Genomic DNA, 14,351 nt, shown 5'->3' with positions numbered 1-14,351 from the left:
CTCCTTCCAACGTTGTGACATACATGCTCCACCTGCTGGATGCAGGGTTGGTTTTTAACTCACTGAAAGTACACCTGGCAGCCCTCTCGGCTTACACCACATCCCATAACAAGGTCTCGTGGTGGAAAGTGCCAGTGGTTAAAGCCTTCATGGAAGGAGTAAAGAGACTTCACCCTCCTATTTCGAACCCACCGCCAGGATGGGACCTCAACGTGGTGCTAGCTAAGCTCATGGGACCCCCATTCGAACCCATGCATAAAAGTAGTCTCAAACACCTGACTTATAAAACGGCCTTCTTAGTAGCCATTACCTCCATAAGAAGGGTCAGTGAAATTCAGGCTCTGTCAGTGCAAGATCCTTTCTTTACTATCCACAAGGACAAACTGGTTTTACGCACACACCCTAGGTTCTCACCTAAATTCATATCCAAGTTCCATGTAAACCAGTCCATCGAGCTTCCGGCTTTCTTCCAAAACCCGCAAAGCTCGGCTGAGGTGAAACTACACACCCTAGATGTGCGTAGGGCGGTCCTATACTATGTAAATAAAACCAGACCGCTAAGGAAAACAGATCAACTGTTTGTCTCCGTAGCTACAGGCAGAGAGGGGGATCGCGTCTCTAAAGGCGCTATCTCGAAGTGGATTATCAACTGTATACAGCTGTGTTACTCTCTTTCTGAAAAGACTCTGCCTTTTACGCCAAGGGCCCACTCTACTAGAGGCATTGGTGCCACTCTGGCTTTCATTGCAAATGTTCCCCTCGACACCATTTGCAAAGCGGCTACTTGGAGCTCTATTCACACTTTTACTCAGCATTACTGCATTGACACTCATTCCAAGACAGATACACAAGTGGGACAAGCGGTTCTAAGACACCTGTTTGCTCATGACCCTTCTCACATCCCACCTCCTTCTTCTGGTACTGCTCGCTAATCTATGCACAGCATGTGATCTAAGCAGATTCCACAAGCCTCAGAAGGGATACATTACTCACCGTAATCGTATTTCTGATGCTTGTATCTGCTTAGATTCACATGCGACCCACCCTTCCTCCCCTCCGAGAGAAGGCGCATGATTGCTTGTAGTCTTACCTTTCTGTCTATCTGCTTGGATTATCTGTACTCACGCTACTCCTCATGCTTCCTCATGTCAGAAAAAATACAATCTGAGGATCCTACACGCGTGAGGGATCTTGGGTACAGTGGACGTCACACTAGGGATAGTATTACTGGCACGCCTGTGTCGACGCCCATTTTCGACTTTCGAAAAACAAACTGTAATACTCCGCAGCTTCCACTAGATGTCGGCCTATGCACAGCATGTGAATCTAAGCAGATACAAGCATCAGAAATACGATTACGGTGAGTAATGTATCATATATATATATATATATATATATATATATATATATATATATATATATATATATATATATATATATATTCAAATTCACATCCACCTTGGGTAAGCTCCCACCTGCAAATTGAAGCCAGTGGGATGTTTGAGTGGTGTGTAAATATTGATGCTTCCTGCTTCTTTCTTTATGAAAGTTAGGAGGGTGGCAGGAAGCAGCAATTGGAAGGTTAGTAAAACGTGTTGGATGGACCGTCGCTATTTATGGCAGCAGATCTGGTAGGTGTTTCATGCATGTCTGTCATTACCATAACATGAGCAGTGTGCCACCTGCCATGGAAGCCTCATGGACTGTCACATGGCTCCCATGGGAGATGTTGCTTCCTGCTTGAATGAGCACATGATGTGTTAAGATGACTCAAGGCTAGAAACATTGTCCATAGGGTGGCTTTTCTAGAGGCAGAAGATAAAATCCAGATATGTGTGAAATTGTTGTTTATGTGAACGTGAAAGAGTTTCCTGTGGCTGAAAGTGGGGCTGAGAGCTGGCGACAGCCAGCAATGAAATAGGATCAGTAGATGATGCAGTTTGAAATGGATAGCCAATGTGGTTCTCGCACATTTCTGTTGGCTCTTCCCATATTTCTATGCAACTGATACAATTCAGAGAATTCACAAAGGATTGGGAGATAGTTAAGATGTGTGTTTTTTTTTCATAGACCAAATCCTAATCATAAAGGTGGCAAAGAAAGTTGTCTTCAATTGGTAAATGTTCTGTGTGGTCTGGTTTAACATTCCCTTCGATAAGTAGACATGAATTCCCGATCTGAATGGACACTGTCTGTGGATTAAATGTATGTACGAATGGAAATATTGAAGTGTGTGGGTTTTCAGCATGTCGCTTAGTACCTAGTTCAGTCCATTTAAAAGTCCTTTTTGGAAGAGGAGATTGGGAGACAGTTAGTACTAGGAGGCATGGGAGGTGGGTTACGGGAAATAATTTGTCTGGATGAGAATGCAAGGGGGGCAGTGGAAAAAAACTGGCTCCGATGGTGAATTACACAAATAAAACAAATTAGATTGGAGACAATTTACAGAACTGACGCAATCAACTGATCAGAGCTACAAAAGGTATGAGAGCTACCAATGAATGTTACTTTAGTAGGGGGATCGCTCTTTTGATGCAAATTCAGTGATTTTTGGATTAAGCACCATAATTTAAAGACAATCCTAGATTTGAATAGTGGCCAGTGAAGAGCAGCAAGGCCAGGGAATGTGCTGCCAAACTTTCATATCCCTGATGCTTGTCCGGCAGCAGAACAAAAGACAGACCCAAGTCATTGCAGGGCCTTGTTGGAGGCATCTATCAACAATGTGCTTCCCCATTAATTTGGGACAACATGAGGGATTGTTCTACAGATCAAAATAATGTTGACCGGTGAACAATGTCCACTCTACATTTGAGGCATATCTGCCCCTAACAGCCTTCGTTGACACATCATCAAAATCTATTTTTGGAATTCAACAGAATAACTCAGCAATTTGCAGAATCAGGAATGGAACGTGGCATTCCCTGGGCAGATAACTCTGAAAGCCAAGACTGTCCTAGGCATGCCAACCATTCTGGGCCAATCAACAGAAACTCTGGTTTAGATGTGCTAAATTTAAGATTAGCTTTGCAATCCAGGACGAAATCTCAGCGAGACACCTTCCCAAAGGGAGGATGTGCTCCGGTTAGGTGATATACTTGGGTGTCATTGACATGTTGATTGACAGCGACACAACAGCAAGCAGTTCGATGTCCCTGCGGCTCCATGCGCTGGTTAAATGATACAGGCGGAGGGCACATTGGGAGGCCTGGTATGAGAGTTTTATACCAAATGGAAAAGAATGGTGCCAATCCAGAGCACACCCCATATAGCAATGCAAAAAGATAAGATGAAAGGGAGTGCTCTCCGCTATTAACACTATACTAGACAGTGTCCACCACCTACAGGCCAAGTCAAAACCAGATCAATAGGATCTGAGAAGGATATGGAATTCCATATGGGCCCCCAATTCAATTACTTCTGATTGTACAATAAATGTACTCATAAAAGGTAGTCAAGTGATTTGCCGGAAACATTAATTCAGAAGAGTATAGACTAGGCGTTTCTGAATTGGAAAGTGGCCCATCAAAACGATTAATATATGTGGACATTTATTTCTGAAAGAAAGACATTGAGAATAAACAAGAGGTTCAGCAAACATTTTCTAATCTTCACATATTTTGCAGGGATCATATGGCATAGCTGTGAGACAATGCAACAAAGACACGCTTGGTGGTAAATCAATTACCTGAGCAGGATCTCACACTGAGAATTTCTTGAACATGACAAGAGGACTATAATTCCCACCTAAGTTGGCCTTAAGTTCCATCTGAATTTTCAGATTGGTTTCTGGGAAGAATGTATTAATTTGAGTACAGGACAGTTAGGCTGTGGGCAAAGAAGAGGAATTGTAACACTATTTTAGATTTTAAATTCGAATACAGAACTTGTTCACAGCATTGCAAAGTTGACTTTGAAAATAAAATTGATTTTTATTTGTGAGTAACTCAACAATGTTTTTTTCCGAGCCTCATGGAGTCGATTTCAAAAGCCTCATGATTGTGTGTGGTTTCTAGCTTTGTTTTAATTTAGCGCTTCCTTGCATTTAGGACCTGTCATCAGTGAGCTTTCTTTTAATAGATCTGGTGCAATCTGATCTAAGACCAATATCTCAGAGTCAAAGTCGTGTATTAACTTATTTGTATCACCGTTCATCTGGCTCTTGTTAATTATAGTGGAGACTCATTCAGACTGCTTGTGCTCAGAAGACATGGCAAGAGTGCATTTTCCCACATATGATGGTTTTGGCTACTAGGTTAATGTGGGGTTGAACAATGCGCTGCTCATCCAACATAATATCCAGGCTTTTGCTTGACCCCAGGGGTGAGTGATGGGTCCCTGATTTGGGGCCTTTAAAAAATCAGGGGTACATAGGCAGAAATACATTATCTCAATGTCTGCTGCGTTTAAGCAGAGATTGTTATCCCCAGTTTGATCCTGTATTTTTTGTCGGACTCATGTGATGTGTCGGTTTGCATGTCTGTCAGGGTTTCTGTTAAGCAGTATTTGGGAGTCATCCTTGCATTTTTGAAAGGTGGGGTGACAGGTTCATTTGGGTAAGCTGGGGTCTCCCATAAACCTTGAAAAGCCATGTGGAGATTATAAATACTTGAGGAATCCAACAGGTTTGGCCCGTCCTGTATGATTTGAAATCCCCAATGTTCACTTGTGGTATGCTTAAATGGACAGCCAGTTAAGGTCAGTGCATTCTATGTTAGGACTAGATGAAACGGGGGCCCTTACCAGCAGCAGTTCTAATGTTTTGTTTAGATGCCAGAGGCTGCTGTCCACAGGGCACTGCATTGGACCCCAATGGTGACGTCACAATACACGCTAGGTACAAGAATATGCACACAGTGCAGCTTGCTCTTACAAAATATCACTTCAGCGAAGAAGAGAAACTGACAGCCAATGGTTACAATTACCCCAGGGTAATTCTATCTCCAAGGCCTGGTTACACAAATACGCCACTCGGCCGTCAGTCTAGTGGTTTTTAGGCCCCAGAGTGGCATTTGCGCATCACGCGCATTACCACGCACTGCCTGGGTGAGGCTCCCACTGCAGCCACAAGAAAGAGCGGCACGGCTGCAGCGCTCCCATTCGGGTGTGGTTTATTCATTTTAAATAACAGAAGGTCTTCAGACTTTGGGAGGGGCTTGTGTGGAAAAAATGTGCTCGGCCAAGATAAAAACAACCTGCTTTAAATAGTCTGTGGACGGGTTCTGTGTGCGCTCTACTCTGTAACGCGGGAGTCATAAAACAATTCTTCTGCTAATTGGATGTTTTCAACTCGTGGGAAGGAAACCTGTATTTAGCGTGTTAAGGTGCTATTGAATGGGCATGCATTGTCGGTGTGGGCAGTCAGAGACACACGGGTTGCCTTACACATGGAATGTGAAATGTGTAATGTGTGTAATGTTGTCAGGAATATTTCTGCACATTTGCTCACTTCATGTTTGTAGGTTTGTGGTATTTGGGAGGTAAGATTAACGAGCACAGGGAGCAACAGAGCATTGTCTCCCTTTTATAAACTAGGCCACACCCTAGCTCCAGAGCCAGTGGACTGGCTTTCCATGGTGTAGTCAGGCTGTGTAGGAACCTTCCAAGTCATCAGGGCATACTACGTGTTTGCAGTAATTCTATGCCTCCCTGGGATGGACAAGCGTCAATTTGCCAAAGTGTCCCATGACTAGAAAGATGGCCCTTCGGAGATAGGGTCAACGGCAGGCCCCCCCATGTTTCGCAGTAAAGCGATTATGTGCAGGCATCCTCTCATACATGCAGTCGTGAATGTCTTGACACACTTCTAAGAGGTTATCGCTGTGGGGGCTGCCCTATTTACAACTGGAAGAATGAAATGAAATTAAATGATAGGTTATTTATAACATGGGTAATACCCGGAGGTGTCTACGCGCTGACCCGGGTATCGAACCTCTTGCTTCCAAGGTGAGCACGTTGCCCGTGATCTATCCTCCAGAGACTTGCTGAAGTGGCAATGACACCGTTTTTCGGAGTCTTTCTTCATTCATGGGGAAGGGAATGTCCTCTTGTGTAGGGGGTCAATCATCCAAAGCACAACACTGGAGACCATTGTTTTGGTCCTGGCTTTACCACTTGGAAACATAGTGCCATGGGGATAGAATATGCCATGAAAATGCTGGAGAGGGCGTTATGGTGCATGTCATTTCTTGGCTTTGGGGCAAAATCTCGACACTTCTTATATTGTAAGTAGCATTCTGCTAAGGCACCACCCACATTAAAATCAGACTCACTTCACGTGGGATGATCCAATGGAGAAGAACATTTGTGATGGCGTTTCTTTGATCGACACGTAACACTGTGCCTATTACTTTTATGCCTTTAGAACATAATGGCCTTTATTTTGATTGTGAGTCAAAACACGTGAAGGCCTGGAGAAAGGTTTATTAAAAGACTACATTGTGTGCTGAATTTAGGGGTCAAAAATAAAATATTGCTCCCCCATTCCCAATCGAGTCCCATTGGACTCAATGGGAATGGGGAGGTCGGATGCACCGGCACCATTCATGAATGGTGCCGGTGCATCCGTCAAGGTCTGCAAGCGGGTGCCTTTCTGCCCGCCACATCAGACCTGGCCGGCGAAAAGGCACCCACTCGAAGAACTCGTAGTTTGCCAGTCCAGAAACAACAGTACCAGCAAGCTTCCCGGTACCGTTGCTTCCGGACCGGCAACCACGTAATGACCCCCTTCAACTCCTACGACAGCCTGTGGAATATTATACTAAAGGAATTCAGTATGTGCTATAACTGGTAGTGCACAATCCTAAAACATTGTCATAAGCAGACGTTTATTTATTTATATACAGGAGGAACAATGCTCTTTAGATCCCAAAAGAACATAGAATAGATAAGAAATCAGATTTGATGGGAGGCAGTGAGCTTCTTACAATGGGGTGAGTGTGAGGGACATTCGGACCAGGTTGTGGAGGGGAGTAGATGGAACAGTCACCAAGGGTACAGTGCCCGCTGGAACTAAGAGGTTAATAATCAAAACCATCTTGAAAAAAATGAACCTTATTGATGCCTTGAACCTGTTTACACAATAGCCAAACCCAAATGTCTTACAAAAGCCAATCAAAGCAAGTTTTTGTTTAACTTTTAGATATCCAAACATGTTTTAATTTCCACAGACTCGCTTAACACCAAAAGGACCGGGGGAGGAGGGTCTCATACCTGAGTATATCCTCAAATACTCACACATTAGAAGACTCAGGTTGGTCGATTCTGTAGGGGATTTTTCTTCCAAGACGAGCAGAAAATTTGCTTGAAACTCACTGGGGTTTTTGGTCTATGGTTCCCCCAAAAGAAGATGGCAACCATCCAAATCTCTAACTGGATTCTGGAAAAATAATGAAAAAGACCAAAACAGAAAAGACATGGGAGAATTGAATCTAAAAAAACTCTGAAATCACCCGATAATATGTTTCAAGATAAACAAACATAAGTATTCAACAGAAATACATATATATGTATCCTCTTTTTACACTCTGTGGATAGAGAAACAAAATAAAAAAGTTTTTTCATCTATGAAGCAGTTTTAAAGAAATCCCAAATACCTCACAAGAGGGCGAACCCTAACCAAAAATAAAGAATTTCGACAGAAATAATTAATTTCCACAGACCCATCACAAATGATGTTAAAATTGGGATGCAACTGTATTTGATACAAATTCCCCCCACCATTACCAACAAATAACTCTGCAGCAATAAGGGACCAGGGAAAGACCTCAAACATCACAGAATAGAGGAAACATTCTTATACCCTGAACTATCAAAGAGTGTCTTTAAGGGATTTTGCCAACCTCAGCGTTTTGCAAGCCACTCCAGTGGGACTGTCCTACCAAGCAGCTAGATCTTCTATGGATAACCCCTATATGATATGATAGGTTATTTATAGTGTACTTAATACCCTGAGGTTTCCTAGCACGGACCAGGGGATCGAACCTGTGTTGCTCCATGTCGTCTTGCTTCCAAGGTGAGCATGTTGCCTCAGAGCTATCCTCCCAGAACATATACATATAGAGCCTATCCAGCCCTCCTACGTCAAGCTACTTGTGTGTCACTAATTTGTACAGCTCCTTTGTCAGTACAGTTACATTCAAAAGGTGAGGGACTTACTGTGGGGAATTCGACCATCTGCACAGTGGATGTGCGCTCGGCTGGACTCTTTTGCAATTTTATATGAAATTATATGATGGTAGATCCCCCTCTGGAAAATGTGGGGGGCTAATCCACACACATTTTCCTATCCTCGCCTCATGACAATCACACAGACCACTGTTCTCTTGGTGGACACAGTCTACAGGTGCAGTTCTCACTGTCATATTTAGTTGGGATCTGACAGGTGGAGTAATCGATGCATCTCAGAAGGGCGAGGGCCAAAACCTTCCTCCTGCCATGGCCGTCCTAATTAACTATCAAAGGCTCCATGGATCCGCCCTGTCTATTTTTGTTTACCATCTGCAGATGGTGGCAGCAATTCACATAATTAACATACTAATAGAGTATGCTTCAAACAGGACCCGATGGGACCTGGCTAGAGAGGCTAAAACAAAGGAGACAGGAAACCCCAACACCCCTTTCATATGCATTGTGTCAACCTTAAGTCTTCTCCCGCCTCTCAGTATTAAGGGCAGTGGCACGTCATGTCTGGGACTAGATATTTACTGTAGTCACCCCACAGGGAGACTGCATTCCGAAGGTACAAGTGTGTGGATTGATGGAGACAGAAAGTCTGGTCTTGCCACAGCTTCAAAGGAGATCTGCCGCTTTAATCAGGAACCACAGAGAGCTCAATTAACCAGAGAGACCCTTTGATCCACAACAGAAAGGAAGATGGGTGGGGCTTAGTATTACATTATTTTGCCCCATTACCTTTTCTGTTGCAAAGCACTCTGGTTATCACCTCATGCATACAGGGGATTGTTGGTGGGTACCCAGGACTGGTTTCTTAGGGTAGGCTTAGCCTACACCAATCACTGTGGCCCATTTGACTTTACAAGAGGGCTGTTTCCCTCTTTTGGGCAGATCATCCGAAGTCTTTGCAAGGAGTAACAAGAAAAACTCATGTGGACCCTGGCTGAAGGAACGCTCTGCCTAACAGCTTCCGCCAGTGAAGGAAGGCCAGTGTTTCCAAAGAGGGAAGCAAGATCCCTTCCCTAACCATCTTCCAGGGAACAGAGGGAGATACTGAATCCAGAGGACCCTCCTGCAGCCCCAGAACGGGTTCATGGCCAGCACACACTGTGCACTGCTAGGCTCTTCAAGCAAGCTTCCTAGGTGGGAAGTGCTAGAGAGTCTCTTAACAAAACCAAGGACAAGGCTGCTGCCTGCAACAGTCTCCTCAACTTTGGACCATCCACCTTCAAAGACGACACAAGCCCAGTCAAGAAGCTAGGAGGAGTGCATCAACAAGCATCAACCAGCATCTGCCTTAAAGGACATTTTCTAACCAATCGAGCCCCTCGAGTTGCAACTGACTTCACAGCTGACTGTTGTCAGGCCGCAGTCGCTAACGTCATCCGAGATGCCTCGACCAGTGCTTTAGAGCTGCAAAAAAGCACATAGAAAACGATTCCTGACCCTGAGCCGCTGTGTAGGCCAACCTGTAGTTGTCCATCCAGCCTCGCTCGCCAAACTGCCTGCTGCCTGATACTCAAAGCTGTATCCCATCTTGAACACTCTCGCAGGAGCTGCACGCACCAAAAACCGTCTCAACCCTGTCGAGCACCAAGAACTTATAAAAGCACGTGGTAGATTGTGGTTCTGTCCCCCTTCATCCCTCCGAATGCCCCTAATGACATTTTATGACTCATTGCTCCCTTTGTCTTGAAACCATGTATCCTTGAACTATTGCAATTAATTACTTTACCAACTACCCTCCTGTCAGTATCCAAAATTCATCCCTTTTCCTTCTTGTCTGTCCTCTGCATTCCTTTACAGGATGGGTTGTATTTTGTAGTGTGCTATAACTGTTTGTTGAATAATAATAAAGTAGACATTTGTATACACCCTTGACTGGACAGTCCCTTTTATCATTGGGTAGTTATTGTATTTTCACTGTGTTGCAACTAACCAACGATCCACAAACTTGCAGAGATAAGCTTGCCGTTCCGTCCATGTTACCAAAATTGGACTTGGAGTTTTATAATTTGCGTGTGTTTCCAATCTGTTCGGATCCCTTCTGGTGTACTATAGGTGTGGGGCTGATTGATGGTTTAGAAACCGATATTCATCCCTGGACCACTGGTGCCCCGGAGGTTGATTCGTCACACTTACATTGAACCAACATAAATTGTCCTGGGAAATGATTGTAGATCAGGAATGGCTTGTTACATTCTGGAAAGGAAATCAATCTGGTCTAGAATACTGTCTATCCCTATGTTAAATCCTGCAGAGATATGGAATGTATTTGTCACTGTTCTGTAATATTGTACATATTCTTAGCATTTCACTTCAGTGAAATCTAATAGCTGCCCTTAGAAGCACACACACGTGGATAAAGACTGCAGGCAGGCCAAATTAGACCTTCTTAATTCATTGAAAAATCCCAACATTGAATGAAGGGTCAAAGAGGTTAAAAGATTCATTTTTAAAAAGGCCCTACTAAGAACATAATAGTGGAGGCATTTTGGGATGATCTGGAGTTAGCAGCCGGTTCAATGAATCCTTGAAATTGTGTGAGCTCGTTGCTCATGGCCTTCCACATATGACATCAAAGGAGGTAGAAGGTAATATCCCTTCTGGGGAATGGAAAAAATACTTTGGTGACATCTATGCATGTAGGCGTATGTTTTCGGGGTTAAGTCCTAGAAGGGACCTTGTGCAACGTTCAGCTCCCAGTATCGCAGATTTATTAATATCCTTGAGGGAGGTGGAAATGGCTATGAATCAACTCAAGCTTTAAAAAAATCCAGGATTAGATATGATCCCGTCCAATATGTTCAAAACCTTTAACCGAAATGTAGACAGCTGTTTTTGTAATGTCATTGTTGAAATGGTTAGGGATCCAGAATCCTGGAAAAAAGCCAGTGCATTCCTATTTTTTAAGAAATGTGATTGCACAACTCCAAATACCTATCACCCCATATCCGTTTTAGGTAGCTCCTTTAAGCTATTTGGGAAAATCATCTTTAATAAGATCAAAGAATGGGATTCCCTGAAGAGGCCTTTACCTTTATTTCAGTCGGGATTCCAGGAATGCGTGTGTGCCTCTCATCAAGCTTTACATTTGGACTGGTTGACAGCAAAATCTGTGCTTATTAAAAGACTGCCACTATATGTGGCATAGGTGGACCTGGCCGCTCCATGTAACTCCATTGATGGATCTTTACTGTGGTCAACTTTGCATGAGCTTGGGCTCCCAGTTGACTTGCTGGGCATTGCTATTTCTTTTCATGCAGGTAATATAGCAATAGTTTGGTACAAAGCAAATGGCAAAATGGCCGACCTGTTCGTAGTACAACATGGTATCCCACAGGGCTGTGTTCTAGCCCCTGTATTTTTAAAAGCAGATGTTCCTTCTTGTCAATGGAGTCCAGATTCTAAATTTGGCCTATGCTGATGATATTGTTTTGCTGGCTAGTACCCCATGATCACTCATAAACACGTGGATGCTTAGATTGTCTATAAGTCTAATAGACCCGTTTTTTAAGTTAACCAATACCCACTAGCGAAAGTAATGGAATTCTTGGGGTTCAATATGGCTTAGAATACATGGTATCCATCCTGTTACGAAAGAAGCGTGCAGAATGCAGCAAAGCATTGGAGGTTTTTTAACTGCACAGAAATTAAAAGTCATCCTGTTAAAATGATGTTAACATGTTACCATGACAAATCAAAAACAGTGGGTTTATTTGGAGCTGATATTTGGGAATGCTTTAAGGGGGATATTAATCAGTGAGTGGCAAATAGATGGTGGAAGAGACTGTTAGGTGCACCAGAGTTGTGTCTTAATTGGGCTTGCCATCAGAATTGGGGTTGAATTTTATTGTTAATCTTTGTAACCGAGCACCCATTTATTTGTTTTAAAATTAAATTTCCAATAAGGAGGCAGTTTTGGCCCAAAAGATTTGGAAGGGTGTTATAAAGAGTGAAATGATTATGGACATACCTTGGATTTCTCATGCAGAAAGAGCTACTCAAGGTTAATGCAGCCTATTAGTTATGTATATATATCTGTTTTAGCGATTCTCCTTCGCAGTAAAGCGGCTAATAGGTTTCATGTTAGTAGAACTCCTCAGAGTGGTCTACACCTTAGTGGACATGGTCTCATTGTTTTTAAAGCTGTGCTACTATTGCAGGAGCCGGTTTTAATCTTTTACATTTGAATTCATCAGTAGTCTATAAGATATCACGTTGAAAGGGAAATGAATATAAGTAGAGGTTTTAATTTTGAAGTAATTCTTTTTATGATCAAGTAAAAGTGTAGGATACGTTTGATAAGAGTTTTTAGAGTAGTATGGATTGTTCGATGTACTGTTTTTATTGGAATCGTTGCTAGTAATGCCTTTATTCCGTTTAATTGTATGCAATGTTTATTTGTACTGAACTTTAATGGAAATTGTTTTTCTAAATAAAGATGAACTGTCTATTGCTTCCTATATTTTAAAGTGAGTGAACCTCTCCTCGCTTGTTTTTCATGTGGCTTGATCGTGTACACATTTTGGTGGATCGCATGGTACTTTGAAAGGGGGAACTGTCATCTCGTGGTTTCAGAGATCTAATTTGATACAAGGGTTGATACATTTCTTCATAGGTAAACAAGGAGTGCTCTGTCTGCTCTCCTTGACAGTGGAACATGTAACGTTTTGAATACGAACCAACACTTGGAACGCTTAAAAAGTTCTTCTCTTGGGTTCCTCTGTTTCTAGATATCCTCTCCAGCCTTAACTCGCCTTCCCTCTTCGGAGACCAGGACACGGTGCTGAAGGCCATCCAGGAGGCTCGCAAGATGAGAGAGCAGATCCAGCGGGAACAGCAGCAACAGCCACATGGAGACGAGGGGAAACTGCCCCCCATGAACAGCATGGGCCTGAACAACTGCCGGAGCGACAAGGTACTGGCACGCCCCCTGTCGCTGCGCGGCACGCTGCCCTCCGGGCCTTGCTTCCGAAAACCGGAGCATTGCCTTTATACGTGGCACTCCACTTGCATCCCGGGGGCAATTTTGATGGGGGCTATTTGTTGAAGGGATTGACGCAAATAAGACATCTGAAGGAAGAAACACAAATCAGGTCTCCACATTTGATACTGTTTTCAATAGAAGAAAAATGAACAAAAGCCACTCTTCTAATGGTCGCAGGTTTGTGATCGGAGAAATTCAATGAAAAAGAGTGTTTTATTGTAGCCTGGCCCCCATTCTCCGAAACTGCTCTTTGCTCTGCTCTCTTACCCTGCAGAAGGTATTCCAAACGCTTGCGATGCCCAGGGATCGTGCAATGCTGTAATAATGATATGCATTCATTGATATACCACTTTATACCTGTCTCCACTTGCTACTAAGTGCTGTAATGGTAGCTGGCATTATTACTCACCTTTCAATATATAGACCTCAGAAGGATTAGAGGCCGAGCCTCCACTTCCAGGATTGGAACCTCTGAGTGTAGGATGCTGGCTGAGGCAAGCACACATCAGCCTCTCTGATCAATGTACACAGCTGCAAATATGGGCACATATTCATGTTTTATTTATAATGTGCTGGTAAACATGAATATTCAGAAGTGCCATCGCTGCCATATTTTTAAAGAAAGAGGACTTTCTGGGTTGGAGCAAGAAGTCTACCCACTGCTCGTGCGCTTGTGTGAAATATATTTTAAATAATGTATATATTTCCCTGATACAAATGGCTTTTCTGCAATTTAAACTGTGGAAGGGCAGTGGACATTTAACACCCACAGGTGCAAAGAAGTAGAAGGAATCAGTCATGTAACACATAGATTATTATTATTATTATTATTATTATTACTATTATTACTATTATTTATATTCGTACCAACGTGGGCACAGCTGCCACACATCCTGGTGAGGTAACATCAAAGTAAAGGGTCCAGTTCATGGAATATTTGCCCAGTTCAAAGTGAATTTGCACTGCTGAAAAGTGACTTGGCACTGCCGACACAAACCCTTATTCATGGAACCATGCAAAGTGTATTTTTCCTGGGCAAAGTCAGGGGCAAAGTAATTTTGTAGTGCAAAAATAACTATGCACTGACTTTGCCTGAACTTTGCACAGCAGAAATACACTTTGCCCAGTTCCATGAATCGGGTTTTGTGTGGGCAGTGCACAGTCACTTTTTAGCAGTGCAAATTCA

The 14,351-nt window shown here is 43.1% G+C and overlaps 1 protein-coding gene across 18 annotated transcripts in view; it reads left to right on the top strand.

Moving 5' to 3' along the window:
• The window catches only part of SOX6 (SRY-box transcription factor 6), a 1,055,545-nt gene that overhangs the window by 929,525 nt on the left and 111,669 nt on the right, over nt 1-14,351 (top strand). For all 18 annotated transcript variants that reach the window (XM_069623758.1, XM_069623756.1, XM_069623746.1 and 15 more), the window contains one exon: nt 12,912-13,096. In XM_069623758.1, the coding sequence (XP_069479859.1) occupies nt 12,912-13,096 (185 nt within the window). The remainder of the gene's footprint in view (nt 1-12,911; nt 13,097-14,351) is intronic.

This window comes from Ambystoma mexicanum, chromosome 11 (assembly GCF_040938575.1).
Source record: "Ambystoma mexicanum isolate Mex_15411 chromosome 11, UKY_AmexF1_1, whole genome shotgun sequence".
NCBI lineage: Eukaryota > Metazoa > Chordata > Amphibia > Caudata > Ambystomatidae > Ambystoma > Ambystoma mexicanum.
The sequence above is the reverse complement of the archived record's forward strand: the minus strand, read 5'-3'. Positions and strand labels throughout refer to the sequence as shown.